Genomic DNA, 26,785 nt, shown 5'->3' on the forward strand with positions numbered 1-26,785 from the left:
TTAGACACAAGTGTTTTACTGGAGAATTAATACACCACTCGTAAAATTCATACGAAACTGCATTCGGGACTCGAGTGACGTATTTTCCATATCCTCACTAGAGAGGATATTGATGACGTCATTTCCCGTCAGTTTGTCCAGATAATAAACAGAAAATTACACGGTGGCTTGAAGATATGGATTTTATTTTGTCGTGTTAAAAACGATATATTACCACTCGACAATGAAATTCATATCTTTGCGCTGCCTCGTAATACACCCTATATGTATTTACGGTTGCCGTCAGCTAATTAAAACGAAATTGATCTTTTCAGTCCACGAAAAAATTATGGATTAATTGTACTTGCGAACAGCTGCGGCAGCCACTCGTGGAATAACTGAAAAGTCCGATCTGTTCACTCCCTCGGATGTCAAGTTTCCTTTCTTCTGCGAAACATGACACCTTGACTTTTTACCTAGTAGTCTTCTTTTTCTCTTCTTGATCTTCTTTTCCTTTGTATGAAATCTGTAATGAGAATAACCAGACAAAAGAATTTTAGAAAATTTGCAATTTCTATAGGAAATATATCGGTCTGTTTGAGAATCAATTGGGGAGTGTGTTCTTGAAAAGCACGTCTTCAAAAGGCTTATTATCACACTGATTTAACCATTTGTAATGCATAATGCTATCAGAAATGAAAAGAAAGTTTCCAAATAAATTTTCATGCAAAAGGTCAGGTTTATATTCTTTAAGAGAGAATTTTATGGACGCTAGAAATTAGAATGATTTGTATAGGAAGAAGACGCTTTGCCCTCCAGTCACGCCTCAGTGGTTTACAAATCCTTGTAATTTTGCAAGTTTTCAAGCTGCCATAAAATTTTTGTATCTCTTTTTAAGAGCCTCGGATTTTCCCTTCTTCCTAATATGTTACCTCTCTTTCTATCTCCAATAATTACATATCAGGAACTTCCTTTTGTAGTGATTAATAATGGCAAAGGTTTCTGGAGGGCAAAGCTTCCTCGCCTTAAGGCAAAACATGTTAATTTTGCAATATTCAAATCGTCATTTAATCTCAACCTTACACGGCATTGTTCTGGAAATTGGTGGTCTGGCTATCTAAAACATGCTCTTTCCAGTTCTGAAATTCATTTAGCTGAGGCTGAAAGTTTAGAAATTATCGGTCAGGTGACCAACATTGTTGTACCAGAAGTTAATAGTGCCAGTTTCCCGCGCGCCAAATCTTAGAACATGGCGGACCTTAGCAACATGGCCGCGGATTCAAGGTAAGGTTGTCGAGAAAAGCAGTCCTCGTTTGGAAGCAAAGAATCGTTAGTTAAATAGGACCCGTCAGAAACGTTCAAAGTTACTTACTGTAGTCATGAGTATTACAAGTGTTTCAGTGATATTTTTCTAAGTTCACTGATGGGTAATCATAATTACTCTTAAATCATAAACAAATTGGTTGCTTAGGATCACCTAGCGAACTCGTACTTTGCATGTTATTGTGCGTGGCTAGCAGGTTATTAGATTTATAAGCTTATTATCCGCCTCTTTGGTGGTTAAATCTTTGACTTATGTTAAGTTTATGTGGGAATGTCCACGATCGAATACCGTAATTAAATTTGCAATGTTTTTAACTAAGATTTTATAGCAGCACGTCAAGTCTGACGAAGTTGAGTTCAGCGTACGATTAATTACCAGCGTTTATTGTTTAAGCTTAATTTATGTTCAGTTGTATATAAATTTGGTATAAGTTGAGTTCTTAAAGAAGTTGACAGTACATGAAAACATCACTGACAGATAGCCTGACGTCTATTAATATTTTCTTTGGGATCCCTCTCGTGCCTCGTATGCAGACAATGAGTACTGAGAAATATTATTGCGTTCGAAATTATTTTGTCGCGGCAGGGGTATTTTGCAGAACGCCGAACGCCGAATACCACTGTTTGTTTACGGTTTGTTTCACTTATGTTTGCTTGCCGGCTATAGCTTTTATTTGTAAATTGTTGCAAAGGGCAAATACAATATAGTGCTGTCCTTTCCAACTATAATGGCAAGCAAACATTGCATTTGGCATTCTGCAAATTTTGTTATGACTTTTCTTGGGTGAAAGATTTCTATTGTTAAGGACTTTTTGGAGATTCTGCCATTTTTGCTGAAAATAGCATGTATCCGTTTCGTTAGACCTAAATTACAACTGCAAATGAAACTTCCTGTTTTCGGTGGTGGTATATTCCTCCCGGAGGGGGAGTACTCCCTTATATGGGCTATATAGATATGTGCAGCCCCAAAGGGTATCGTTTTTCTGCTGTCTTGGTCATACATAGGGTATAGATTTTGGCCATTTTGGTCATAAAAAGGGTTTGGTTTTTGCACTCTAATCTTGAATTGGGCGTGTGTTTTTTTAAAAAAAGCTACTTTTTCATCATTATCGATAAGACCATCAACAAAATCCCTTCATAAATTATATTTAGAGCAACTGTGCCAGCCGTAATGGTCAAAAATAGGGTATTGAATTTTTGGTCAGGTCATAAATAGGGTAGGAAATTCGCAAATTTTGGTAATAAATAGGGTAAGGGTTTTGGGAAGTGGACTGCCCTTCCCACCCAATTTTTCTGGGAGTACCCCCCAGGTTTATTCCAACAGACAAATACAAATGGCATTATAACAGCCTCACCCTCCCCCCCACCCCGCTCCTTGAGGTGTTAAACGGACGATCATGATGATGAACTAAAGAATGTGGATAAAAATCTGCCATGGATTCCCTTACAGTAGTTGTTTTATTCAGAGAAAGAAAGGACTTTTGATGGTTACATTCTAGATCATTGGACCTTTCTGGGTCTGGTTTTAGACTAATAGGACCTTTTTAGGGTCTGTTGATTTGACCTCATTCACAGTCCTTGTTACTTGTATAACTTGATACCCCACCTCTATGGACGGTCATAAAATTGTTTTGTAATATTTTTATTTGTTTAAAATCAATATAATTTTCACATACATAGCACTCGTAGAATGTCAGGTATAACTCCTGCTCATGACATTAGTTTGCTTTCCACAGGTCATAATGACAATAGAGAATGATGAAATTAACATGGGTGAACCATGAGTACATCAAGATTTGTGACCAAGATTGTGGGTGGAAAATTAGTGACAGTTCCAGAGTACCGTGATCCATCCTCCTCACGGCAGAGTGGCTACAGTTTAAAATCAACCTATCCATGGGGAACATTTGAACCTGTTGCCTCCCATAAGATTGGAAGCAGGACATATCCTGTCCTTCCACCTATCTCTAATCATGGTAATATTAATTACTATGTGGTGGTTTGAATTTCTGTGTAGTTTAATCACCATATTACATGTAAGACCACTGAATTAGGAAAAAAAAAATTAAACATTTTGCAAGATAATTTAGGGTTAAAAAATGTTTATGTACGGCAAAAGCAAATCTCTAAAGACCAGGATAAGATCAACAATTGTCTCTCATGTTAACCCTTCTGCACAGATCTCACTTTGCTGGGTCTATAAATCATGACCTTGAACCAGAAAGTTTCTCATCTGGCCTTTATACATTCTGTTTTTTAATTTATTCAGTGACTTATTATTTATGCTAAGGGATATTGTCTTGATGTACATGGCATAAAAAAATAATATTTTGTTGTTGATAATCAATCTAAAAGTATTCTTCTCATTAATTTGTGAAATCTTTGGAGATTCTCTGGTAGTCTTGGGTATCAATTTACTAATGTATATATATAATTTGTTTTGAAACTTTAGCGGAAAATTAAATTAAACATGCCCCTTGTGTAGAACCAGTCACTCTAACTATTTATTTTTTTAGCACAAATGGATATTTCCCTCTTAATTTTAGATTTTCTTTACTTTTAAGTAAACAAAGTTTGATTTATTTGTGAACATTTTTACCTACAAACGACAACAGGCCGATCAGACCATGGCAGTTCCGAAAGCCAGCTTGCTCAAAGAGTTACAGATGCTCTTGCTAATGTCAGCAAGCAGAAGCTGTTAAATGTCAAACACAAATTTTCACTGCTGGATAAGGACCACTCTGGGCAGATCACTACAGAAGAACTTCGACAAGTGTTCCTCAATTACCAGATATTCATTCTTGGGCCTACGTTGATGGCGCTTGTTAAGAAGTTTGAAGTTGATGGCGGAGGAGTACTTCATGAACCTCTGGCCACATTTTTGCTAGGTCAGTCAAATTTTTGTTTTATACAAAATTAATTAAAGACAGATTTTTCTTTTGCATAGCTAGCAGAGATCACTATAAACCCTTAGCTACAAAAAAAAAAATTTTTTCTCTACTTTGTGTAAAATACCAAACTTAATGTTAAGGTAAGTTGGTAGGTTTAAATCAGCTTAGGGCACAAAGATCAGTAAGAATACGTGTGCAATGAAAATAATGATTTTCTCTTCTACTTTACATTTCCCCAACCTCTGCAGATTGCCATTCATCTACAGTACCGGGATTGCAGGATAAACGGAAATTAAGTGCCGCTGGTTTGTCTAATCCTGTGCGAGTACATACTGGTCAGTCTGGTGTTCAGGGTGATGCTGAGCTGTTGTTGGAGGTTGAAAATCAGTTAATCAAGGATGGAGGAAACTGGGATTACAGTGAATTGAAAACATCATTTCAGCATTGTGACAGAGGAAGAACTGGTTTCATAGGAAACAAAGAGGTGCAGTTACACGTCTTACATGTACACTGTTAGTAGTGCTAAGTCTGTACATACTACAGGGGCACCCCTATAAAGCGGCCGCCTATTAAATGGCCACCCCTATTAGGCGGCCAGCAATCAAGGTCCCAATGATGGCTTTTCTATTGTTTCTACCTCTATTAAGTGACCAACCCCTTTTAAGTGGCCACAGTCCATTTCCTCGAGGGTGGCCGTTTAATAGGGGTTTGACTGTATACACATTAATAAGTTTGAACTATTTAATTTGTAAAACAGTTAGCTGATCATGACATTCACTACATATAGATTTATAAATAATTTGTAATTGGACCGAGTGGAGTATAATTCAGAGAGTAATATTATTACTGGGCAAGTAATTTCCAAATTTCCAAGAGTGCACAGTACGAGGCCATTTTATTTTAAAAACACAATAACTTTCTCTATATATAGTACAACAAGAAAAATTAATCATTATCAGTACAACATTTTTGAGATGAAAAACAAATTCCTTTCAGCTAAAATGTGTGCCAAAATGTGGGCAAGTGTTTTCCAAGAGTTTTCCAAGCAGCAGGGATCAAATGAGTGTCCAGTTACCGTTATCCAATTATATCTCATTATAAAAAAGTCGTAATTGTTTACCTGTAATTTGACACCTTTGTGATCATACACCAATTACAAGACAAATAGGAGTGCAGAGAACCAATCCCAATTGAGAATTTTGGTATAGTTAACCATTAATGTAGAAAGTGGACTGTCATCCTGAAGTCCTGGCTAGAAGCTTGAAAGGTACTTTATATTAGGGAAATTCCAATAGAAAACTGTTTTTCACTTGCAAGCAATTTTTTCTTATGAATTCCAAAACAAAATGCAGTCACAGTAATCAGTTTATTAATAATGTTTGAACAAAATAACATCAGGTACAACATTGTTAAAATTATTATTAACTTTGTTATTATTTATTTTACAGTATCAGACTACATGTAAATTATGTTTTTTTTTTCTTGTTTTGCTGTTCATTTTTTTGAGGTCAGAATTGAGATTCATCATTTTGTATTTATTTGACTCTTTTTTGTTGTAATAATTTGCAGTTGAAGATGTTGTGTAAACATCACAATCTTCCTCTCAGCCGATCACTCTTGGAAAAGCTGCTTGGCAGGTTTGATACTGATGGAGATGGATGGGTAAAGTGAGTACAAGTTACAGTCAGCTTATTAATAAAATTGATATTTATTTATAATATATGAATTCTATTTGAAATTTAATATCGTGTAAAAAGGATAATTATATACCTGCCATAAGGTTCAACTCTTATCAGCTGTTGTTAATTTGCATCTAGGCTAGTTCCTGAGAATAAATCTTGAACTTGTAAAATTGGAAATTAATGTTATTCAGCAATATTATAGTTTATATCAATTAATACAAATCAATTTATTCATACATTTTGATTGGTTCCCACTTATATATTTCCTATTGGAGGACAGATGAGTAGATTACGTCATTAAGTCAACATTGTTTTGCATTTTTTATGGAATTTATAATTAAAAACAGATAGATTCCATGTTGCCATGCATTTGTACATGTTCAGTAACAGATCACAGATGATGTCAAAATGATGTATTAAGAACATTGGTGACACACCTGCCTAACATCTCATGTTACACTTTTTTGTTCTTACTACGCAGCAACATGGAATCTATTTGTTAAATAATTCCAAACCATGGTTGAAACAATAATGCATGTAGTGTCCTTGAGCCTAGTACAACTTTAAATTGGAAATGTTTAGTATTTTAGCACAGACCACAAAAAAATTTCCCCTCAGAACAAATTGAATTATAATTCTACTGTGATTCATTGCTGAATATTTGAGGGCTATTCATCTGAAGTTTTTACACAAAATATACATGCATATCCATGGAATTCTTGTATTGTTTAACTTAGTTGTTATAAAAGAAAATTTTCATCTTTCGTTGTAGCTGGAGAGATTTTTCAAGATTCATTGAAAAAGCTATGTCTGTAGTTGCTCTTGGGAATTCTTTGAGATCAGAAGAGAAGGCTGCAGCATCAAATAGAAACTACAGCAGAACTGGTGCAGCTGTCAAAAAACACCACAGCAACTTGACAGCGAGCACAGAAACACAGACCAGCTCAGGTGTGGTAAATACAGTATAATATGCTATTCATTCTACTTTATTAATTTGGCCTGATTGGCATAACTGGTGTTGATTAACATGAGTGTAAGACTAGTGCATGCATGCCTCAAGCATGTGTCACATACAGGGGTTTCATTTATTTAACATTTTCAGCAACTGGTCAGGCAACGTGGCAAAACATTGAACTGAACCTATTTATAAGAAGAACTTTCCTCTAGATGGTCAAACCAGGGAGGCAAAATCGTCCTTGTTGCTGGTCAATTTGCCTGGTGCACAGACCCTATTAAAACCAGCCTGCACGTGACATTCTGCACTTGAGGGTTGAAGTTATCATTAGTCATGTCTTCCAAAGAACTTCAACCACTAAGGATTCATTCATGTGTTGTTACTACGGGCAAATGTTTGACCAGGAGCAACTTGTTTGTATTGTTTAATAGTATCCCGCTCAGGGAGGAGGTGTAATTATATCACACTGTACTTCTAGTTGCGGTCCATATTTATTTAGTTGTTGTGAAATAAAGCAATTTACCCTGCACTGGGATAATGTTAAAAAGTCTTTCCTGATGTTGATCAGTAAAGAATAATTACCAATAATTTAACAATGGTTAAAACTTTGTCTCTATCAACTGCATCCTTTTTTGTCAAGTTAAACACTTCAGTCTTAATTATAAGAAGCTCTGCGTAATAACGTTCTATGTAACAGGATTGGGAATTCTTTGCTGCTATGTTAACTAGTGGGTTGATAGGGATTAATGCTACTGGCCAGTTTGTTAAATTGTGATGATCATGAAAAAATGAAATTTGTTTCATAAGTAAGCTGTGTTCAGTGTTTACGAGTAAGGTGAACTCTATTACAGTAATCATCGCTGTATGTGTTGGACTTATGATTGTCAAATTCTCTCTTAAATTAAATTAACAATACCAAGTTTTGGCAATATGTTGATGTGTGAGGCTACATAAAATAAATTCCATATCAGGTGCAAATAAAAAAAGTAAATAAAGTAATGTAAACTGCTTGCAATCTTTAAATATACAGATGGCAATAAATATGCCTCTTTAAGAAGACAGTCACTAAAACACAGTGAAAGTGATTTTCAAAAGTCAGTATGGCCAGAGGATAAAGGTATCGTAACGATCATATAAAAAAATGTAAAATAAAGGGCTTTACTATGCCTTTCCATAAACTTTTGTGTGTATGCTCAGATTGCTAAGTAAAGAAGTAAAATAATTTGGACAATTACTAAGTAAAATGAATTTTCGTTTAAGTTTTGAGACGGACTTTTGTTTCCAAAAAATTGGTAAATTACTATTATTCATCAGAACAGTTAAATAAGACATTAAGAAATAGAATTAAGAGTTGTCAACAAAGTGTACATAGCCCAAGTGAATCGAAATAAAATTTGTGATGCAGCACGACATGGAATTAAGCAACCTTTAGGATTTTTTAACACGATTCTTGCCTTTACCTAGAGCCTGACCCAGTGAAGCTCACGCTACGAGGCCGTAATATATATTTGTACCCACCTGATGGGTACCTTGATATGGACACATCACCCCACCCCCCTGAGGAAAAACTGCAGTTGGAGTGGGTGTAAGTAATGCTATTGTTTGGTTTATTCTTCTGGCCCCAGTTGTTTGAAAGCCGATTAAGCTAACCCAGAATTAGCAAGAATTTTGATTTCAATTTTGTAACTTTACAATAAGGTTTACTGTTTATATTGTTTGTCCTTCTCTTTAGAGTTTGAATAATCTCAAACTACACAGAACATAAGCAGTCAAAAACATTTTATTCAAGAAAAATTAATACTACGGTTAACTTTTAATCCTGGGTTAGCGTTAACCGGCTTTCGAACAATCCGGCCCTGGGGCCCGTTTCTCGAAAGCCCCGGAATCTTTTCGGGCCCGAAAAGCCATTTTTAGTTAATCGGTATTTGAAGACATAGAGGTGTATACGCCTGAAACTTCTTGTGTGAAGAGAACCTCTGTTCGTATTAAGAATATATGATTATAATGTAGATAGGACCCTGCACGCGCTCTGATTGGTCAAAAACCCATGTTTTATCAGGGTTTAAAACATAGAAAAAGCGTGTTTTATTGTTTTTGCCACATTACCTCTATATCATAAAGCAAATGAAGAAGCCTAAGCCGTATCTCAAATACCCGTCGTGTCTTTTCACAGTATAATACACGGCTTAGGCTTCTTTATTTGTTAAATAAAACAGTTCTGTAGTCAAAAGGTTTGAGATTCTGCTACGGCTTTTCGGGTGCGAAAACGTTTCGGAACCTTCGAGAAACAGGCCCCAGGGGCCCGGAAACTTTTCGGGCCCGCAAAGCCATTTTTAGTTCATCTTTATCTAAAAACGGAGAAGTGTATATGCCTGAAACTTCTTGTATGAAGAGAACCTCTGTACATATTAGAAATACGTGAATAAAACAGCTCTGTAATCAAAAGGTTTGAGATTCTGCTACGGCTTTTCGGGTGCGAAAACGTTTCGGAACCTTCGAGAAACAGGCCCCAGGGGCCCGGAAACTTTTCGGGCCCGCAAAGCCATTTTTAGTTCATCTTTATCTAAAAACGGAGAAGTGTATATGCCTGAAACTTCTTGTATGAAGAGAACCTCTGTACATATTAGAAATACGTGATTAAAACAGCTCTGTAATCAAAAGGTTTTAGATTTTGCTACGGCTTTCCGGGTGCGAAAACTTTTCGGGAACTTCGAGAAACGGGGCCCCTGGAGTACATTTACACTTTATCTTAACTTTTTGCGTTGTCCAGTCAAGACGGTGTTGATCCATCTCTTAGACACAGCTAGCTAGGACAAAAATACATAGTCAGTTTTTGCAAACGATGACTATGGGGCACTTTCAGTCTTCCTCCGTTTCGTGTTACAAACAACTTATGATTTAAATTAATAAGGAGGTGTCGCACTCATTATTGAAGGAGATGGAAAACTGGGCCTATGGATATTCCTTAGCCACAGTGTGTGATTTCAAATAAGTACTCCCGAAATAATTGCCCATTTCCCAGTTACCTTGTGCCTCTGTTTTAAACCTTTCCAGAGGTCATGTGATTTTTTTCATTATAAATACACTGAAGTGTAAAGGGCCATGTTATCTTGAACAACTAGCAAATGAAGGCGAATACACGGCTGGAACTCATGTGTAGCTCATATCAAAGTGGAACTTTTCTAGTGGATGAAATTGAAATACACGCACTACTTCTACGAAATAAGATTGCAGACATACAAGATGAATTTACTCGAGAAATGAATCACTTCGTGTATGAAGAAGCGAGGCACTGTTGTGAAGGATGTGAAATGGATGACCTTAGTCAGATACATTAGAATTGTATGATGAAGGAGCAGGAAGAAATATGGATCTGTCACTATGAGGAAGCAAAAAAAAATTAAACGTTGATAAACTGTGATCAGCGATAGAAGAACAAATACACAAGAAATTAGATGTTTATCTGGAGGACTCATCGTTGGAGTATTTACTTTACCTTCTCAACATGGATGAGACAAGTTTATATTTAGTGAAAAAAAAACTTTGAACGAAAGCAAGATGAGAATCAAGACGAATGGAGTACGAGTGAAATCAAGTTATTGATATTAACAACTGAATATTGTTTTTGTACTATTTCAAAAAGGAGTGCGAGGGTTTCATCAGGTTTCCAAACGCGAGAAACAATTGAAACCACGAGGCCGCAGGCCGAGTAGTTTTATTGTTTTCGAGCGTTTGGAAACCTGATGAAACCCGAAGCACGAGTTTTTGAAATTACTTCTCTAACAAAGAAAAGTGGTTTAAATTATCATTTGAATAAGTTTTCTCAATTCAAATATTATATTTGAGACGTGAAATGTGATTCTATCACCTAATTGCTGCTCTGTGGCAATTTTTGAGTATTCATCATTGTCACGTTGTTACCTAGCTGTTTGTCAGTTCTGAGCGAACACGTTGCTTCGCAAAGCAAATGGCAGAGTGCAGATTTAGACCTCCTAAAACTCGCGAAGAAGAGGAAAAGTGTGTGGCCAGCGCTATTCCGAGGTAACGTATGCGTCTAGTCTCTTAAATGCAGGTGAAGATAGTAAATTAGTACGCCTTAGAACTGGGAATTTCTAACGTTAGTGCCATTTTAGGTCGGAATTGTACAGCAAGGTTGAAAGGGAATCAAGACACGAGGTCGCCACCATTGAGCGAGAATTGAAATTTAGAAAAAGAATGGCCCTTTCTGTTTTGGGGAGTTTAATGACTGTACCGTTACATTTGACGTTTACGTGCAGATGTTTGATTTCTACTACAACCCCGTCGAGGCAAAGTATGGATCTCGAGCAAACTACTTTTCAGTGACACCGACCCTCTGTGTTTAGAAATCAAGGAGTATGGATATTTACGTGGACATGGCAAGCGAGTCGCATTTGTTTGACTTCTCCTAATGCCCCAGAGACCAGTTCCTCTTCAGCAACGAAAATTAAAATGTGATCGGGAAGTTTAAAGACGAGACGCGTGGCATTGAAGAATTTGCCGGCCTGCCACCCAAGATGGACAAGTTGAAAAATAGTCATTACTCTACAGTCAACAACAAAACGGTAGAGAAAAAAGTGACTAAAGAAACTGCAAAACATGCATGTCATCAAACAAAGATCAGGCACGAACACTGTAAACGATGTATATTTCGTCGAGAACAACAGATGGCATTAATGAAGCAACTTCAATCATTTCAGCATAATATCTTTTCCATCAAACTCAGCAAGATTGGCTTGAGTCCCTTCGACAACAAGCGATGCACTTTGGGCAATGGTTGTGAGACGTTAGCTTATGGACATTGCACTTTGAGAAAAGCTAACTTAGATCAACGTGGCCAGGAACTTATTGAATTATTAGTGGATTTGTAAATAACTTTATATTAGTTAAGGTCCCACTAGTTGAAACAGCTCTCTTTCCTTACTTTCTCTCGATTTCGCTGTTAACTCAGTGAATTGGATCACTCGTTTCACTTCTTATTACTCATTTCTAGACATTGTGTTGGTTATGTAAGGAGAGACTAGATGTGGATCGCTCTTGCGCGACTCTTATGTAATCCCTTGTAATTAAGAACAGTGTAAATAAAACAGTGGAAATGAAAAACAATGGCTGCATTACTGTGTGTTCACCTACAAAAGATTCTCTCCAACTTCCATTCTTAGAGGAAATGTTATTGAACTTTTTTTTTTTTCTGATTGTATTTTTAGTACCTTTGTCAGAAATTAACAAAATGTATTTCTGGAGTCCTAGTTTTTGAAAAACTCACTCGTGCAAATTAATTCCAAATTGAACTCGAAACCGTATGATTACCTATACAAATTCAGTTCAGCGCATAATTGTTCCATTACTGGATCTGAGAATGTATATAATTGTTCAAGAATTGTTAATTTCCGTCCTTGAAAAACACGAATATTATGTGTTTTTAGTTTGGGCCTTTTTACGCATCTTGAAATTAAGACACTGCGTGTTCTACAGTTCGATTAGTGAAAATTACACTTGATTTGGGAATTATTCTCAGGCTTCATCGAAAACAAAGACGTGAACAGTAGGTAATTCCCATGGGTTATTTTCAGAGTTAAAAATTTACACTTACATGCAAGAACTCTGCAGAGTTTCTTAGTTGGCCTCAGTTCTTTTTCTCCGTTTTCTTCCAGTCTATGAGAATTTAAATTTGCATGAAACGGAACCTGTTGTTGGAATACATTTTCGTATGAATGGTTTTGCACGAAGACTCGTTTGGACAAAAAGACAAAAGGCAACTCGAAAATGGTCTATTGTATGCACAATGATGTATTGGTATGTAACTTCATGTATGCCTTGCATAAGTGTGACGACCACTCAACTCTCACAAGCCGGCGACTTTTATTGCGTGCAAAAAAACGAACTGGTTCAGATTCTATAAAAAGAAGATTACTTCTTTTACTGGCAGTGAACATGATTTGTTATTTCGCATTTTTTTTCTCCAGGTATGGTTACCGCGGACGAGACTGTCGTAATAATCTCTATGTGCTTAGTTCAGGGGAGCTCATTTACTTCACGGCTGCAGTGGTCGTGTTATATGACGTGGCAAGTCACAAACAGCGCCATTACACTGAACACACAGATGACATAAAGAGGTAATGTGTTTAGTACTTATGCTGGGAGGCCTTAGAGCTGTTTTCAATTGATTGTCGAAAGTAATCAGGCAATTAGTTTGGTTTTGCTTTTACTTGTACCACGGTTTGAGATTGGCTGAGTAGTCTAATTGATATAAAGTAATTGGTTTGGTTTTGGTTTTGCGACACTCAAGTGAAAACCGCTCTATCTTGGAGTTCGCTTGCGTCCCTCTTAGTTAATATATAACAGGGTTCAAATTTATCGCTTTCGACCATTTTCGAAAATATGAAAAAATCTATAATTTTGAAATTTTGAAATGCTTGCTCCATGCACCATTGAATTTCTCTCTTTTGAGCTCTACGTTATGATAAAGATGGGAACATTTTGAAGCATTCCTGATACAACGAACTGTATTATCCAGCCACACAAAAGCTTCAGAAACAATTATGTATTAGAGGTTTTTTTGCGAAAACGTCCTCAAGCCCTGTAGAAAATTTTCTACCAGTAAGCTATCTTCATGAAGTGAGTCAGTGTAATGAGTTTCTTTCAGCGGTAGCAGCGAAAAACAATTGGGATCAAAAGAACTCTGACTATTGACAGTATCAATAACGTCTTTTCATTGCAGTTTGTGTGTTCACCCCGATGGTGTTACAGTAGCGTCAGGACAAGTCAAGGGGCACGGAAATGATGCAAAGGTTAGTATAGGCCAGATTTGGTAAAATTTCAAATTCTCCCTACTGGTGTCCACAATTTCTCAATAAATAGTCCGTTCTTATTATAACGTCACTTGTGCAAAGGTTTCTGGTAGTTGCAGTAAAGAATTTTGGTAGCTGTAGTTATCGCAGGAAATATAAAACGTGATCACGATGGGCAAAAAAAATTATTTCGGTGAAAAAGTCTTATTAAAACCTCTTGAGAGTATTCTGTTTTTTTTTTTTTTCAGAAATGCCAAGCGGAATTTTGAGGCTTATTCATACTGTACAACATTCTCGACAGTTGGTTCTAGTTTATGACCTTTATATGGATTCCGTAGCAATGCTGCATGTTCGGAAAATTCGTTAAGTCCAAACCAAAATAATTTCTGCAATGGCGCGACGTTTCTAAATAAAGATAGAATACTCTCAATAGGTCGAAATGATTTTTACGTTTTTATTTCTCCGTTTTCTCCTTAGTTTTAGTTTCGATTGAGTAGATATCAAACACTCAAGACAGTGATTGACCATTTTTCCAAACACCTCGAAGTTCGTCTAAAGTACTCCGCTACGATACGGTTCATTTCTCGGGGTTTGGAAATGTGGTCAAGCACGGTCTTTCGTGTTTGTTACGTAATATTATTTATAAACCTAAACTTCTTCAATCTTGTTCTAACTCTTTTTGTTTACCATCATGACAGCCACATATTAGAGTGTGGAATTCCAGCTCTTTAGAGACCATTTGTGTGATTGGTGTGGATTATTTTGAAGATGCAGTCTTCGCGCTGGCGTTCTCTAACAAGGTGAATAACACATCAGCTAATTAGCATAAATTGTTATTTGTTATCCGCCGGTAAAAAGCACTTTTACAAGAAATTCAAACCTCAATTAAGTTTTAATCCTGGTTTAGCGCTGGTTGGCTGTGGAGTAAACGGTGGGCTCGTGGTGGAAATTGAAGCTTTTGGACAGTCCATGTACATTATTATTAGCTATTATTTACCCACGAAACGCGGAAGAGCTCGGATGAACTCGCTATAGAGTATTCGTTCATCGAGATATTACTAGAATTGGGAATGAGGGTTTTATGTGGAGGGAGGAAAGCTGGATAACCCGGCGAAACATCCTTAGAGCAAGATCAAGAACCAACGACAAACACAAACCTTTTTTACTGTATGACGCCAGGTCTGGGATTCGACTGAACCCGAGCCACATGGTCTGGAGGCAAGCGCTCTCGCCACTGTGCCATTCGTGCTCTCCTAGTGTCAACATACGCTTAAGCGTCGTATGATGGGCTCACGCGGTGCCTCTAGTAACGCTGTATTTTCTGTTTGTTTTCATCAGAGAAGCCAGGGAGAATATCTTGCATCAGTTGAGGACAATGAATATCACACCGTGACAGTGTGGGACTGGGCACGAAAGAAAAAAATCACCTCGGCCAGGGTACGATCTATCGACTGATTCGTGCATGCTTCAAACAATTTATTGTTTAAACTGGGGGATATAGTTAGGGAAATATACTTCCACACACTATATGTAGAATGGCTGGCTATTGCGTTATGTAACGTGTATAGACTAATCATGTCTGAATGAGAGGAGTGCCAACAGATAACAAACCAAGATTTTTTTTCTAATGTGACATACGTGTTAATGCTGATTTGCTATTCGTTGTTAGGGTAACATGAATCAAGTTTTGGCGGTGAGCTTCTCGCCGTTCGATAGCCGTCAGTTCGTCACGTGCGGTAAACAACATCAAGTGACATTTTGGGAATTAGAAGATAACAAACTCAAGCAGTCAAGGGGAAGAATGAGTGTAAGTTAAAGGCGTTTTTCTCTCTCGAAGTCTAAACCGGTGACGGAACTCTGGCTCTCAGCGAATTACTACCTCCATTAAGTAAGGATCCTAAGAATCTATGTATCGATGCCAGGTTTACCTCCGCTTTCTGTAGCGCTCCTAGGAAATTATATCGCAAGCCAACCCCGGCACTCTTTCAGCTTGCCCTAATATTTTATCAGTGCGCATCTCTATTGCTGGGTGGAGAAGGCACTGTGAAAGTTTTCAAAGGTGACTCGCTAAAGATCAGAACACTGACTCTGGCCAGCGCTCGAACCAGGACCACTCGATCCGGAGTCCTGTACGCCGCCATTGTATGCCACGTTTAAAATTTCCATTTTGCTTTAATAGTTCTCGTTTTAACCCTTTCCTATTCTGATCTAACAGAAAAACCACAGACCGAAGTATGTGTCGTGCATCGCATTCTCTTCAAATGGCGATGTAATCACTGGGGATACTGATGGCGCCATATGTGTTTGGCCAGAAGGTTTGTGTCCCAATTCCAGTTCTAAAGCCTTACTGAGCCTTGAGAGCGCGACTTTGTCAAAGAATGTCGTAAATTTGTTGACTCACGACAAACGCAAATGAAGAAACACGCAAGTTCTCTAAGCTAATCACTGGCTCAAAGAGTTCTAGAAAGACCACTGACAAAACGCTATTTTCGCAAGAGCAATTGTTATTTGTTATTATTTGTTATAACAACAACAACAACAATCTTTATTTCGTGCCCAAAAAAATAAACGATTTTAAAATGAAAGTGGTTTTCTGAAGTCGATAAGAGGACTCACGGTATCAATGACAATCTTATTTTGTTTCATCACGTTTATCCTAACCTATGTTTACTTAACAATGTAACATGTTAAAGCAATTGGGCAGAAAATGTACTATCGTGTACCATTACGTGTCATTGCTTATCAAGTCATAATCTTTGAAAGCTTGTAGTTTTGAAACGTCTCTACTGGCTTCATAGTTCCTCTTCTTACTAACAAATCTTTCAACAGAATCCAATCAAGTTGCTGAAGAGCTTGGGGTTAGGAACGCTCATGCAGTAAGTATGGGTCTTATTTTATCGATATTTTCCTAAGAACAGAGATCAGTGAAATTGAAGAACTAACACTACACTTGTTACTAGGGCTCAGTCTACGCTCTTCTTGTTCTACCAAACGGTGCGATACTCTCAGGGGGAGGTGGTGAGTCAACAGTGAGAGCCTGGAGTAGAGGACCGAAGTTAGTTCCCACAAACGTCGAGCTAAAGGTAAATGTAAAACAGCAACTGGTTATAAGCTACTTCGCTGAAACATGGGCTTAACGCGCCATGAATATGTAGTCTAAAGGGACGGTAAATCTACATGTACATGTCTTTCCAGGCTGGTTATTAACTCCGGTTTCTTATCATAAAACAAATACGAGTATTTCTGCTCTTTACAAATTTTAAAGAGCGCCTTGATTGATTATCTATTTTCATCGTAGATGCCGAGGGATGTGAGTGGAGTGCGATCTCTAGCTTTAGGGACTGTAGATCATCAGCAGCTTTATATTGGTACAGTCGATAACAACATCTGGTGTACATCACTTAACGCGGGCTCAGAGTCGCCTCTCGTGGGGGCTGGTGCCAAGCTTGTCAAGATTATGGAGGTCAGTGATCCATCACAAGAAGTTTGTAGTGGTAATCTTTATACAGTAATGGCTGACTATCGTGCACTGTATCAAAGTTGACAAGTGTGAAGATCTCGCTCTCTTTCCTTTTTTCCACCAGAATAAACGCACATGATTTGTTCCATGTATTCCTCTCATATCCTATCTTGCCTATCAGTGGGATTTTGCTGCGTTCTTTTGGTGAAAACGGTCCCAAAATTCTAACTACTTTCGCTCATATACGAAATGCACCTAGAAAACCAAGAGGAAGGTATTTTAGGAGATAATTCTTGTTAGTAGAGCTAATTGTCTAAGTGATTTTCCAAGACAAGGTTTCAAGTTTGAAAAGTCTGCGCGACCTTCTCAATTTGAGATCACAACCTCTGGCTCGAGCGTACGCAGTTCATGATAGCACCCCTTCACTAACTTCAGTGCTCTAGTATGCAAATAACCGTTATACAAAACTGTACCATTTCTCAGATTTCCATTAATGCAACTGCCTTTTGGCTAAATTTGACCTTTCGAATTCACACTCACAGTGTTGCCCTTTGTTTTACATGCATGTTTTATTTTAGAATTTACGTTTCACTCGAGACTACTGTACACTACCAGAACACTGAATCAGTTGTCAGTTGAAAGTTTCGCTGATTTTTAATGTGACGCTAAATCACGTTTTGTAGGGTCATTGTCAAGATCTAAGAGGACTTGCAGCTCATCCCAGTACTCCCGTGTTTGCCACGGCCGGAAATGATAAGATAGTTCGATTGTGGAATGCCGCTGACCGACGTGTCGTGTGGACGAATAATAAGTTGGTAAGTCCATTTCACATAAACTTCACTTCTGTTGCAATTTCTGTGTGATTTCGTATTTTCCAACAAGCTCTTCGTCAACTATCACCCGAAACAAACCTCAAGATCACAGTGCAGACGTATTATTAGGGAGCGCAAGGCACTGGCATTATGAGCTCGCGCTCGTTCACCGAGCCGCCATGTTTGATTCAGGGTGGGCCGGGATGGGATAGCGTGAGAGAAAAGATTATCAGACAGTGAGAGAGAGAGAGCGATCTCAGGCTACACTTGCATCTAAGCCTGTCGACGGACTGGATTTATTTGAACTCGTCTATTAAAATATGCTATAATACTTTTTACTGACTAATGGACCCTTGAATTGGAGTTTTTCTGTCATGTTGCAGGCATCAGCTCTGCAGGCGGCTGCTTTTCATCCTGATGGTAGCTCTGTGGCTGTTGGATTCAAAAAAGGAGGGTAAGAATCAAAGTACTCAGTAACTAAACTATAGGTAAAAGCCAAGTGGTCTATACAGCTGGAGCTTATCCCGATTTCTGTGGCACCAAGCGACTAAGAGTATTCTACTCCCCCTGGATGGGGTGCTAGTAAACTGGAGTTGAATTGGGTTACCCCCGCCATTAAATTCACCGTTACCTATTTAGACACCTTGGTGGAGGGAAGAACTGTGGGAGTTGTGTCTTGCCCAAGAACATAACACAATGGCCCCGGCCAGGGCTCAAACTGAGATCACTCGATCCGGAATCCACCGCACCTCTACTGACTAAACTATTGTAAACTTTAAAAGGGATTGATGAACGTTCGTACAAGATTGATGAAAATGATATCCAGATGGTGCAGTAAGCAAAGTAACGCCACCGTTGATGCAGGTTAATTTCTTTCCTTTCAGGTGGATGCTGTTAAATGCAACGACTGGAGAGGCTATTCTTGTGCGAAAATCTGAACCTCCGGAGACAATATCAGAAATTCAATTCTCCCCAGGTAAACGGCCTATTGTCACTAAGCGATTCAATGTGTGAGCTTTTGTGTAGCTGAAACAGACCTAGTATACGTTTCCGTGTTTTGTTTCTAGATGGAAGTCACATAGCTCTTGGCTGCCACGACAACGATGTATACATATATGAACTACAAAATGGAGGAAAGTCGGTTTCTCTTAAAGCTCGTTGCAAGGTAATGCAGTAACCCATGTTTCCGTTAGTTGGTGTTGCTTTGTCCTTGTCTTGTGTTTTGGAGATAAGATGCACATCCATAATTTTGTTCTAAATCGTTGGGTTTTGCAGATTGATAGTTCTGCATATTGTTTTGAAACTTGGTCATTGCAAGTCTTAAATAGCGTGTGTAGCTCTTAATTTTCCGTTGTTTTCGCAGGGTCACACGAGTTCTGTGAGTCACTTAGACTGGTCCAAGGATGGAGAAAAACTTCAAAGCACATCTAGAGACTACGAATTACTATTCTGTAAGAGTCGTGTCTTGTTAACTTTACATATTGCCACAGAACATAGCAAAGATACTTCAGCGGTAGTGGAAACAAATAAACCGTTAACGAGTTGTACAAATGCTCGTAGAAAGAACACCCCAAGAAATTTTCATTATCATTATCCATTTTGTAGCAGTTGTCAGTGCTCTAGTAAGGTTGTTTTTAGTGCTGATATTTGGGTCGCGAGTCAAGAGGATATCGCTGCAAATGAAGAGACTCTAAAACAGTGTAAGGTAATCTAAAGGCTCGGCCTGATAACGACGAAAATGGCCGTACAGGAACTGTAAATTCGCAGTGAAACAGCGAACACATAAAGACGTAACAAACTGACACGATTAAAGCAATGTTCAGACTGTCAGAAGAAATTTAATTAACTATCCTTTTCATACGCAGGGAACCCCTTGCAGGGAGAACAGATAACCCAGGCAGAGAGCATGCGCAATACGGAGTGGGCCACACACAATTGTGTGTTGGGTTACCCTGTTATTGGTGAGTAGCATGTCAATACTAGCCTAGTGATTGACCAAAGTATATACATCACTCGACGACTGCAATATTATTATCAATATTAGCCCAGTGACTCGGCGGAACAACTTTAGTTTCAGTTGCATTCGGATTCTTGTCCGTGAAAACTGTTTGAACCTGTGGTTTTAGCTCAGTACGTGTCTCTGAATCGACCAGCTCACGAGATAACGTCTTGGGTGGCCCTGTTGTTTCTAATTGGTAAAAAATGATCGGCCGAAATCGAGCGTAGAACGTAAGGAGGATTTGTCCCTCACGGCTCGTCACAGAAGAAAAGCGAGGATTTTATTCGTTCATTGCCGTTTTGCAAACCCATCTTTCTCTCTCTTTTCTCTCTCAGGAATCTGGCCAGATGGAGCAGACGGAACAGATGTGAACTCTGTGGACCGCGCGAAAGGAAAACAGTTAGTTGCAACGGGTGATGACTTCGGCAACGTAAATCTGTACAGATATCCCTGTGTCAGTGAAAAGGTGCGTAGTTACTTACGCTTATTCTCCTATTTTGTTCGTTGTCAAGTCTTCTTACCGCTGTCTGTGTGTTAGGTGGAAAAACCATGTAGACTGTATAGAACCTATAGACATTTAATATAGACTACCAGGCCGGGCGAACATGCAGGGCCTCAAAAAAGCCGATTGTAAGACTGGTCTTCCTTTGTGCTCAAATCTGACATATGCCTTCTGAGAGTCACTTTATTTTTACTTGACTGACTGATTGCCACCAATTTTTGAAACTAAACGATGGCCAAATGAATTTGTACTCTTTGCCCGTGATCCAATTTATAGATCACTGTGGTCCGCAGCTCTGCTAACAAGTTTGATATTTAATTTGTTTGTTTGCTTGCTTGTTTTCAGGCCGAGCCCAAAATTGTGCAGGGTCACAGTGCGCATGTCATGAATGTACGGTTCCTTTCCGATGACACCCGACTCATCTCCGTAGGCGGTCGGGATGCGAGTACCATGCAATGGAAAATCGTGAATTCCGCGTAATCAGGATCGTGGTACCGCGCAAATCACGGTCATTTAAGACAATAAAGCTGCTGTATAAAGTATTTTTAATTAATGGCAAAGGGAGTGTGTTATGACTCACACGAAATACGTAAAATTCCCGTTCATGAAAAAGTAGTATTCTCCTTTTAAATCGGCAATATGAAATATATTTTGTCTGGGGACTCTTTAGCAAGGTTTTTCGCTGTCTGATAGTTCACGCAGTCTCAAATGTAAGGTATGCCCCAGGGACGGGCGATCAAGTAGCTGTTCCGGGAATTCGTTTCTGGAGAACGTTACGCTTCATTAGAACACTGGGTTTGAGAAGCCTTGTGCTGAGGTCTATTGTTTTAGGCTGAATTTTAATATATCGAAATTGGTCTATTGGTGGTATGCTGAGGGAGAAGATCATAGAGGCTTGAACTGCTTATTGCGAGATATCGCCCTCATCAGCCATTGACAGGAACTATTGTAGTTTCGGCCGTTAGTGACAGACAAACTAGTGTCTATTATTAACATTTTGCGCCTTCGCAGTACACAGTATATCGTACTAAAATAACAGTGGGGCAAATGTTAGAGGTAGTTCCTTGCGTGAGAGGCTATTTTTACGTTTCGTTCATAATCCTCTTGTACTCACACAACAAAACAATTGTACAGACACACTGGTATGTCCAGTTTGTATACATCCACAATAAAATCGTAATTCAATTTTCCATGTGAGGGTTTTATTGTGTTAAGTTTCTTTAATATCATCAAATATAAAAAAGGGTATAGCTCATGAAGATAGAAATCTATAACCTGATGGGCATAAAAGCAATCATGTTCAAACGATTGTTTGTAAGTTGTCTTTCCCGTTACGAGCCAAAATAGCTTCAAAATGAAGGCTGGAATAACCAGCGTGTGTAAGGGAGCAGGATTTTAAAAGAAATGGGTTGATGGCGTGGTTACAGTATTGTTACCATGTATCGGATCTAGATACATTAGGCGCTCTTGGTTCAGAGTCGCCATCCCACAGCACTCACCGAGTAAGGTGAAAAAAGCTCAAAAGCTTACGCGTTCAATTAGTATAGATTTTGCTCAACCAGAGTTGGAGTTCACCCCTGAAAACTTCACCATTTTGCTACGAGTCGAAGAAAAACACGTCAAAAAAACTGCCCACTGACAAAAATAACGTTGCTGCGCGTATGGAATGTAGTAACGCCTACAATACCGATACTGGTCTTGATATCAACGTCCCATACAAATGTTTTTATAGGTGCACTCGCCTATTTTAATGTTTAACTCTTTCATAGAGATTATGCCGGCTCGACACCTTCCGTGGTCATTGCTATTGTTCGACGACATCGGCCTTTTTTGTGAGAAAAACAAAGGGTTGAAAGAGCCTACGCTTAGCTGATCAACCGAGCGCGAGATTTGAAATTGTCTTAGGACTGATTTACAGGGTACGACTTTGACGCATGCGACAAACTTACGACAGGCCTACGACATAACTTAGGACCATTTACACGCGCACGACATTTTCACTCACAAAACTTAATATGCAAAGGTTTGCACCGGGATTTACGGAGCTAAAGTTCTAAAAAACAGTAAACAAATATTTTAGCTGTCCTGCGCTTTGAAAAACCTTTCTAACGAGATGTTTTTCGCTTTAATCCGTTCAGTACTTTTCGAGAAACAACTTCATGTGAATCAGTCAACAACTTCGTCCGCCATTTTGGCGGAAGAAAACTTCTCTTTCGTCCCCTACTCAGTAGAAATTTGTCACAAAATACGTCATTTTCTATCGATTTTGGCTACGACAGTCACAGCGTTTTAAAACATGTTTTAAAATCATGTAAAGTTTATATGAAATATTTCATATATGAACTGCGGTTATAGATGAAAGTGAAGAATGATCATCGCAGTTAATTTTCCAATTTTGCTTAAATTGGAAAATTAACTGCGATGATCATTCTTCACTTTCATCTATAACCGCAGTTCATATATGAAATATTTCATATAAACTTTACATCATTTCACTCCTCACGGGAAGACATGAACTCAATTAATTGACCTCACTCCCAATGTGTGGCTTCATAGCTCAGTTGGTAGAGCATCGCACCGGTATCGCGGAGGTCACGGGTTCGAATCCCGTTGAAGCCCTGATTTTTTTCAGGCTTCTTCTTTCCAGTTGCTTAAATTGGAAAATTAACTGCGATGATCATTCTTCACTTTCATGTTTTAAAATCCTACGACAATTTTTTTTGACGCACACAACAGTCGTATAAGCGAGTTGTAGGTTTGATTTACACGAAACAATTCATGTCGTAGGCCTGTCGTAAACTTGTCGCATGCGACAAAGTCGTATCGTGTAAATCGGTCCTTAGATGAGCGAAACAACAAACGCCATTCTCTCTGGTGGAGGGTAAGTGAAATTGTTGTCAAAGACAATGACAACCTACCGGTTCACAGAGTGGTATATTTGTTCTAGCGCATATTTTCGGGAGGAAGTTGGGGCTCAAATTACTTGCCATTTCGAAACAAACGCTACCAGAGGGGTGGCAGACTGGTTCTAAAACTCATTCCTGACTTTTATTATTGTTGCTCAGGCCAAACAAGTAACAACTTGATTAAGGTGACTCCCAATAGTTTTACGATCGCACGCGCGCTGAGGACGAAAGCTCGAGTAATTTGCGCGCGCTCGAAGGAAAACGGCAGTGTTTTTGGATATTTTCTGACGTCAGCATGAGCACAAAAAGCAAAACTGGCAGTGGATTTTCTCGCGTTTCCTTCGGTGAAATTCCGTAAAATTTGGCAGATTGGTAGTAAATATTTTACTTCAGTCGGAGCTCGTTTTTCAGGGAAATCTATAAGACCAGAGTTTTTACAGCGGTAAAAGACATAAATTTGAAAAAATCGAAAAAACTGCGTTTACAAACCCTACTTTTTTCGTGTTTAAAATCTCGCTGGAGGCGATGTGTTGTAAAAATTTTGGAAGATTTCACCGAAGAAAATTCAAGAAAACCCCAAATAAAGCCACACAAACAGTGAAAAATACATTTGTTTGGATATTTATAATTCAAGACTAAAGCCCAAACTTTTAACAGAGATGATAGCAAAACACTATTTAATCATTCGTTATTACATGTAATAAGTTTGAAAGGACTGGGTCTGAAAGCGAATGCAAAAACAGTATTCAAAACATAACACTTGCGCTCGCAACGCCATAAATGATTACCCTATGGAGTCACCTTAATCCGCGGGCGTTTTCGAAATTTAAAACTCACGCACTTTTGGGCGTACCGAGCATTTTTAACTCACTCACCTTTTGCACGCGCTTTTTTGCCACGATCGCCCTGACCAAGCAGTCAGAAACTCACTCCGCTACTTTTGCAACATTCAAAATCACTCACTTTCGCGCTTTTGTGGCTCGAGCCAAACAATTCTAAACTCACATGTTCCGCGACTCATTCAATAAATTTAAATTTGCACACTTTCGCGCGAGCCCAACAGGTTTTTAAACCCTTTCCCGCGACTTATTTAAAATTCATAACACAATTGTGGCGCAAGCCAAACAATTATAAAACTCGTACCGCGACTAATTGAAAATTCGAAATCAAGAATTTTCGCGCGAGCCAAACAGTTTTTGCAATCACAAACTCATTCCTCGACTTGTTCAGCATTCAAAAAAGAAAAAAAACATCCTTCACGTGTTTCAAGTGTGCTTATAAGCGGAGCGGACTATTTTTTAGTAAAATAAGAAAACTAACCCTTTAGTGGACTATAACGTCAATTGCCTTTGAAATTCGCGCTTGGTCAACGTCATTGTTCCCTTGTTTTATCGTGAATGGTCTACTTAACAAATTGACGTCAGTTTTTTATGCGTCTGTCCTCTTATTGATAACAAATTGCGTCATAACATTGTCAAACTGGCTGTGGAACCACGAGCCGCAGGCGTGTGGTTCCACAGTTAACTTTGACAATGTTATGACGAGATTCATCATCAATAAGAGGACGGACGCATAAAAACTGACGTCAATTTGTTTTTTACAATAACAAGACCCCAAAATGGTCAAATGCCGGGAATAAATGAGGGGAAAAGACGCCGTAAACTTGCCGTAAACAAAGATAAGTGAATTTTATTCAGAATGATGCAAACATGGTCGATAGCTCTTCTCGGTTTTTCATTGGCTACTTAAAAAAGTCCATAAAATTTCATTGGTTAAAAAGTTGACAGTTTGAGAGCTGAAAGTTGAACTTGAAAGCTTGCATGAACTAAAATTTTATCTGTCTGTACTCTTATTGATGATAAAAATGAGCCAATCGGCGCGCGGGAAAATAGACAGTTATTGTAAAATAAGTATTTGTAATGCTAATGTAAATTCATAGTTAGTATAGAAGCGTGTCTTAGTTTCCTTTCGTTGACATCCGAAGTTCATTCAGCTGGTTAGCAGTTCGTCGAAAATGTTTTCAAAGTTTAAGGTAGAAAAGCCGTCGCATGTCCTCAACAAACGCGGTCCAAGACATTTTGAGGAGGAGAAGTTAGCCAATATACTCTCCCTTCCACTTGTTGAGGCCTAGGACCAACAAATTCGTTTGATGCGCGCAGAAATCGAGCGGCTAAAGGCGAAAGAATCCATTGACCAGGCCATCATACAATCCCAGGTAACGGAACTGACACTCGCTAGAGCCGAAGCGTTCCAGTTAAGACAGGAGATCCAGCTTCTTCGAGACGAGGTGGCATGTAGTCGTCTGCAAGTGGATCCCGTTAAAAACAGAGTCAAGTTCAACGTAACCAGAAAAACCTTCTGGGAATTGGGGAAGTCTGCAAGGTCGTTTAAAAGGAAAAAGATTGGCGAGTTCTTTCGAAATGCAGCAGAAAAAAAATTACCTGCGGAATTCAAACCAACTGAGGTACGTCTCGGTAACTTCTGATGTTATTTTCTTATTATTTTACGGCTCATTCACAATCACTTACAACTTTTCAAATTGTTTATCAAGTATCTATACTGAAACACCACATCTTGCTATACACAGATTAAATTCGACGTTAGCGGGAAGGAGCTGGTCATTCCACTTTCATCGAATCCTCAACCAGAACATGACGATGACGATGATGGATATACTCGTGAAATTGTCCAGCGTATTCTGGCGGCAAAAGATGACGGGCTGGTGAGCGACAAAGCATACCACGAAATCCGGATGGCCCTCCCTGAGCACGTTCGTGCACAAGTACCCCCGCTTTCTTCTTTGCTAGAAGAGAGAAAAAAACAAAATGGAGAAATCAACATTAGTACTATTCCGGAGTTAAACACCTTAGCGAGGCCTTAATAATAAGTGCATTTGAGCTCAAAACATTGACTTTAACATTGGAACAATCAGGTTTTTAAAAACCACCGCTTTTTTGAAAAAAATAGTAATACTAAGACAATTATTTTACAAAACAACAGAAAAAAAGATTCACGAATTGATTACACAACAACAAACGGTAATTCGCTCAAGAAGGCCTTTGTCCACTGAATGCGCGAGACCTAAAAATGGCTAAGGCCCAGGTCAAACGCCGTACTTCACACGAGCCGAACCCAATTCAACCAATTAGACTCATGTGAAGTTCGGCGTTTGACCCAATTAAGTTCGACTGATTTTATTTGGAGCGGCTGAGGCGTTCTTCACACCTGGCCAGCCGTGAAGAACGCGTGAAGACCGACTTTGGGTCAAACGGCGATCTTCACATGAGTCGAACCAAACGCGTAATCATAATAATACGCATAATAATTTTGACCTTACCTTGAAAAACCACTAAACAGGATCGCTTTCGTTATTTATTTGGTGTAGCAGATCGGTTTGACTGAATTAAGTTCGACGTTTGACTCAAACAGGCGTTCTTTTAATTATTTGAGTCGACCCAAACTGTCAT

The 26,785-nt window shown here is 38.7% G+C and overlaps 1 protein-coding gene and 1 long non-coding RNA gene across 3 annotated transcripts; both read left to right on the forward strand.

Moving 5' to 3' along the window:
* Nucleotides 1-1,199: 1,199 nt before the first annotated feature.
* Nucleotides 1,200-21,602, forward strand: LOC110054192 (echinoderm microtubule-associated protein-like 2). 2 transcript variants are annotated; one of them, XM_020760548.2, is made up of 25 exons: nucleotides 1,200-1,263; nucleotides 3,039-3,278; nucleotides 3,918-4,190; nucleotides 4,442-4,677; nucleotides 5,763-5,860; nucleotides 6,648-6,823; nucleotides 7,861-7,947; nucleotides 8,295-8,415; nucleotides 12,815-12,964; nucleotides 13,570-13,639; nucleotides 14,338-14,439; nucleotides 14,978-15,076; nucleotides 15,309-15,446; nucleotides 15,855-15,954; nucleotides 16,469-16,515; nucleotides 16,600-16,722; nucleotides 16,938-17,102; nucleotides 17,783-17,914; nucleotides 18,295-18,365; nucleotides 18,796-18,887; nucleotides 18,979-19,076; nucleotides 19,275-19,362; nucleotides 19,777-19,872; nucleotides 20,246-20,376; nucleotides 20,758-21,602. In XM_020760548.2, exons 2-25 carry the CDS (start codon nucleotides 3,083-3,085, stop codon nucleotides 20,890-20,892), a joined length of 3,024 nt encoding a protein of 1,007 aa, XP_020616207.2. In that variant the 5' UTR covers nucleotides 1,200-1,263; nucleotides 3,039-3,082; the 3' UTR covers nucleotides 20,893-21,602. The 2 variants fall into 2 exon arrangements, with proteins under 2 accessions (XP_020616207.2, XP_089129241.1); XM_089273115.1 differs by lacking the exon at nucleotides 7,861-7,947.
* Nucleotides 9,277-11,954, forward strand: LOC149118816 (uncharacterized). The gene is made up of 2 exons (XR_016201900.1): nucleotides 9,277-10,871; nucleotides 10,964-11,954. It is a non-coding gene; the product is annotated as an uncharacterized LOC149118816 (long non-coding RNA).
* Nucleotides 21,603-26,785: the final 5,183 nt, after the last annotated feature.

This window comes from Orbicella faveolata, unplaced genomic scaffold, assembly GCF_042242905.1.
Source record: "Orbicella faveolata isolate gen_17 unplaced genomic scaffold, um_ofav_v1 contig_1, whole genome shotgun sequence".
Lineage (NCBI taxonomy): Eukaryota > Metazoa > Cnidaria > Anthozoa > Scleractinia > Merulinidae > Orbicella > Orbicella faveolata.

Excerpts from the sequence above, each read along its gene's own strand:
- LOC110054192 (XM_020760548.2), top strand. The coding sequence starts at position 3,083 with ATGAGTACATCAAGATTTGTGACCAAGATTGTGGGTGGAAAATTAGTG. Across the intron at positions 15,447-15,854 it reads AGTCAAGGGGAAGAATGAGT|AAAAACCACAGACCGAAGTA; the intron begins GTAAGTTAAAGG and ends CTGATCTAACAG. Across the intron at positions 16,516-16,599 it reads GGGTTAGGAACGCTCATGCA|GGCTCAGTCTACGCTCTTCT; the intron begins GTAAGTATGGGT and ends ACTTGTTACTAG.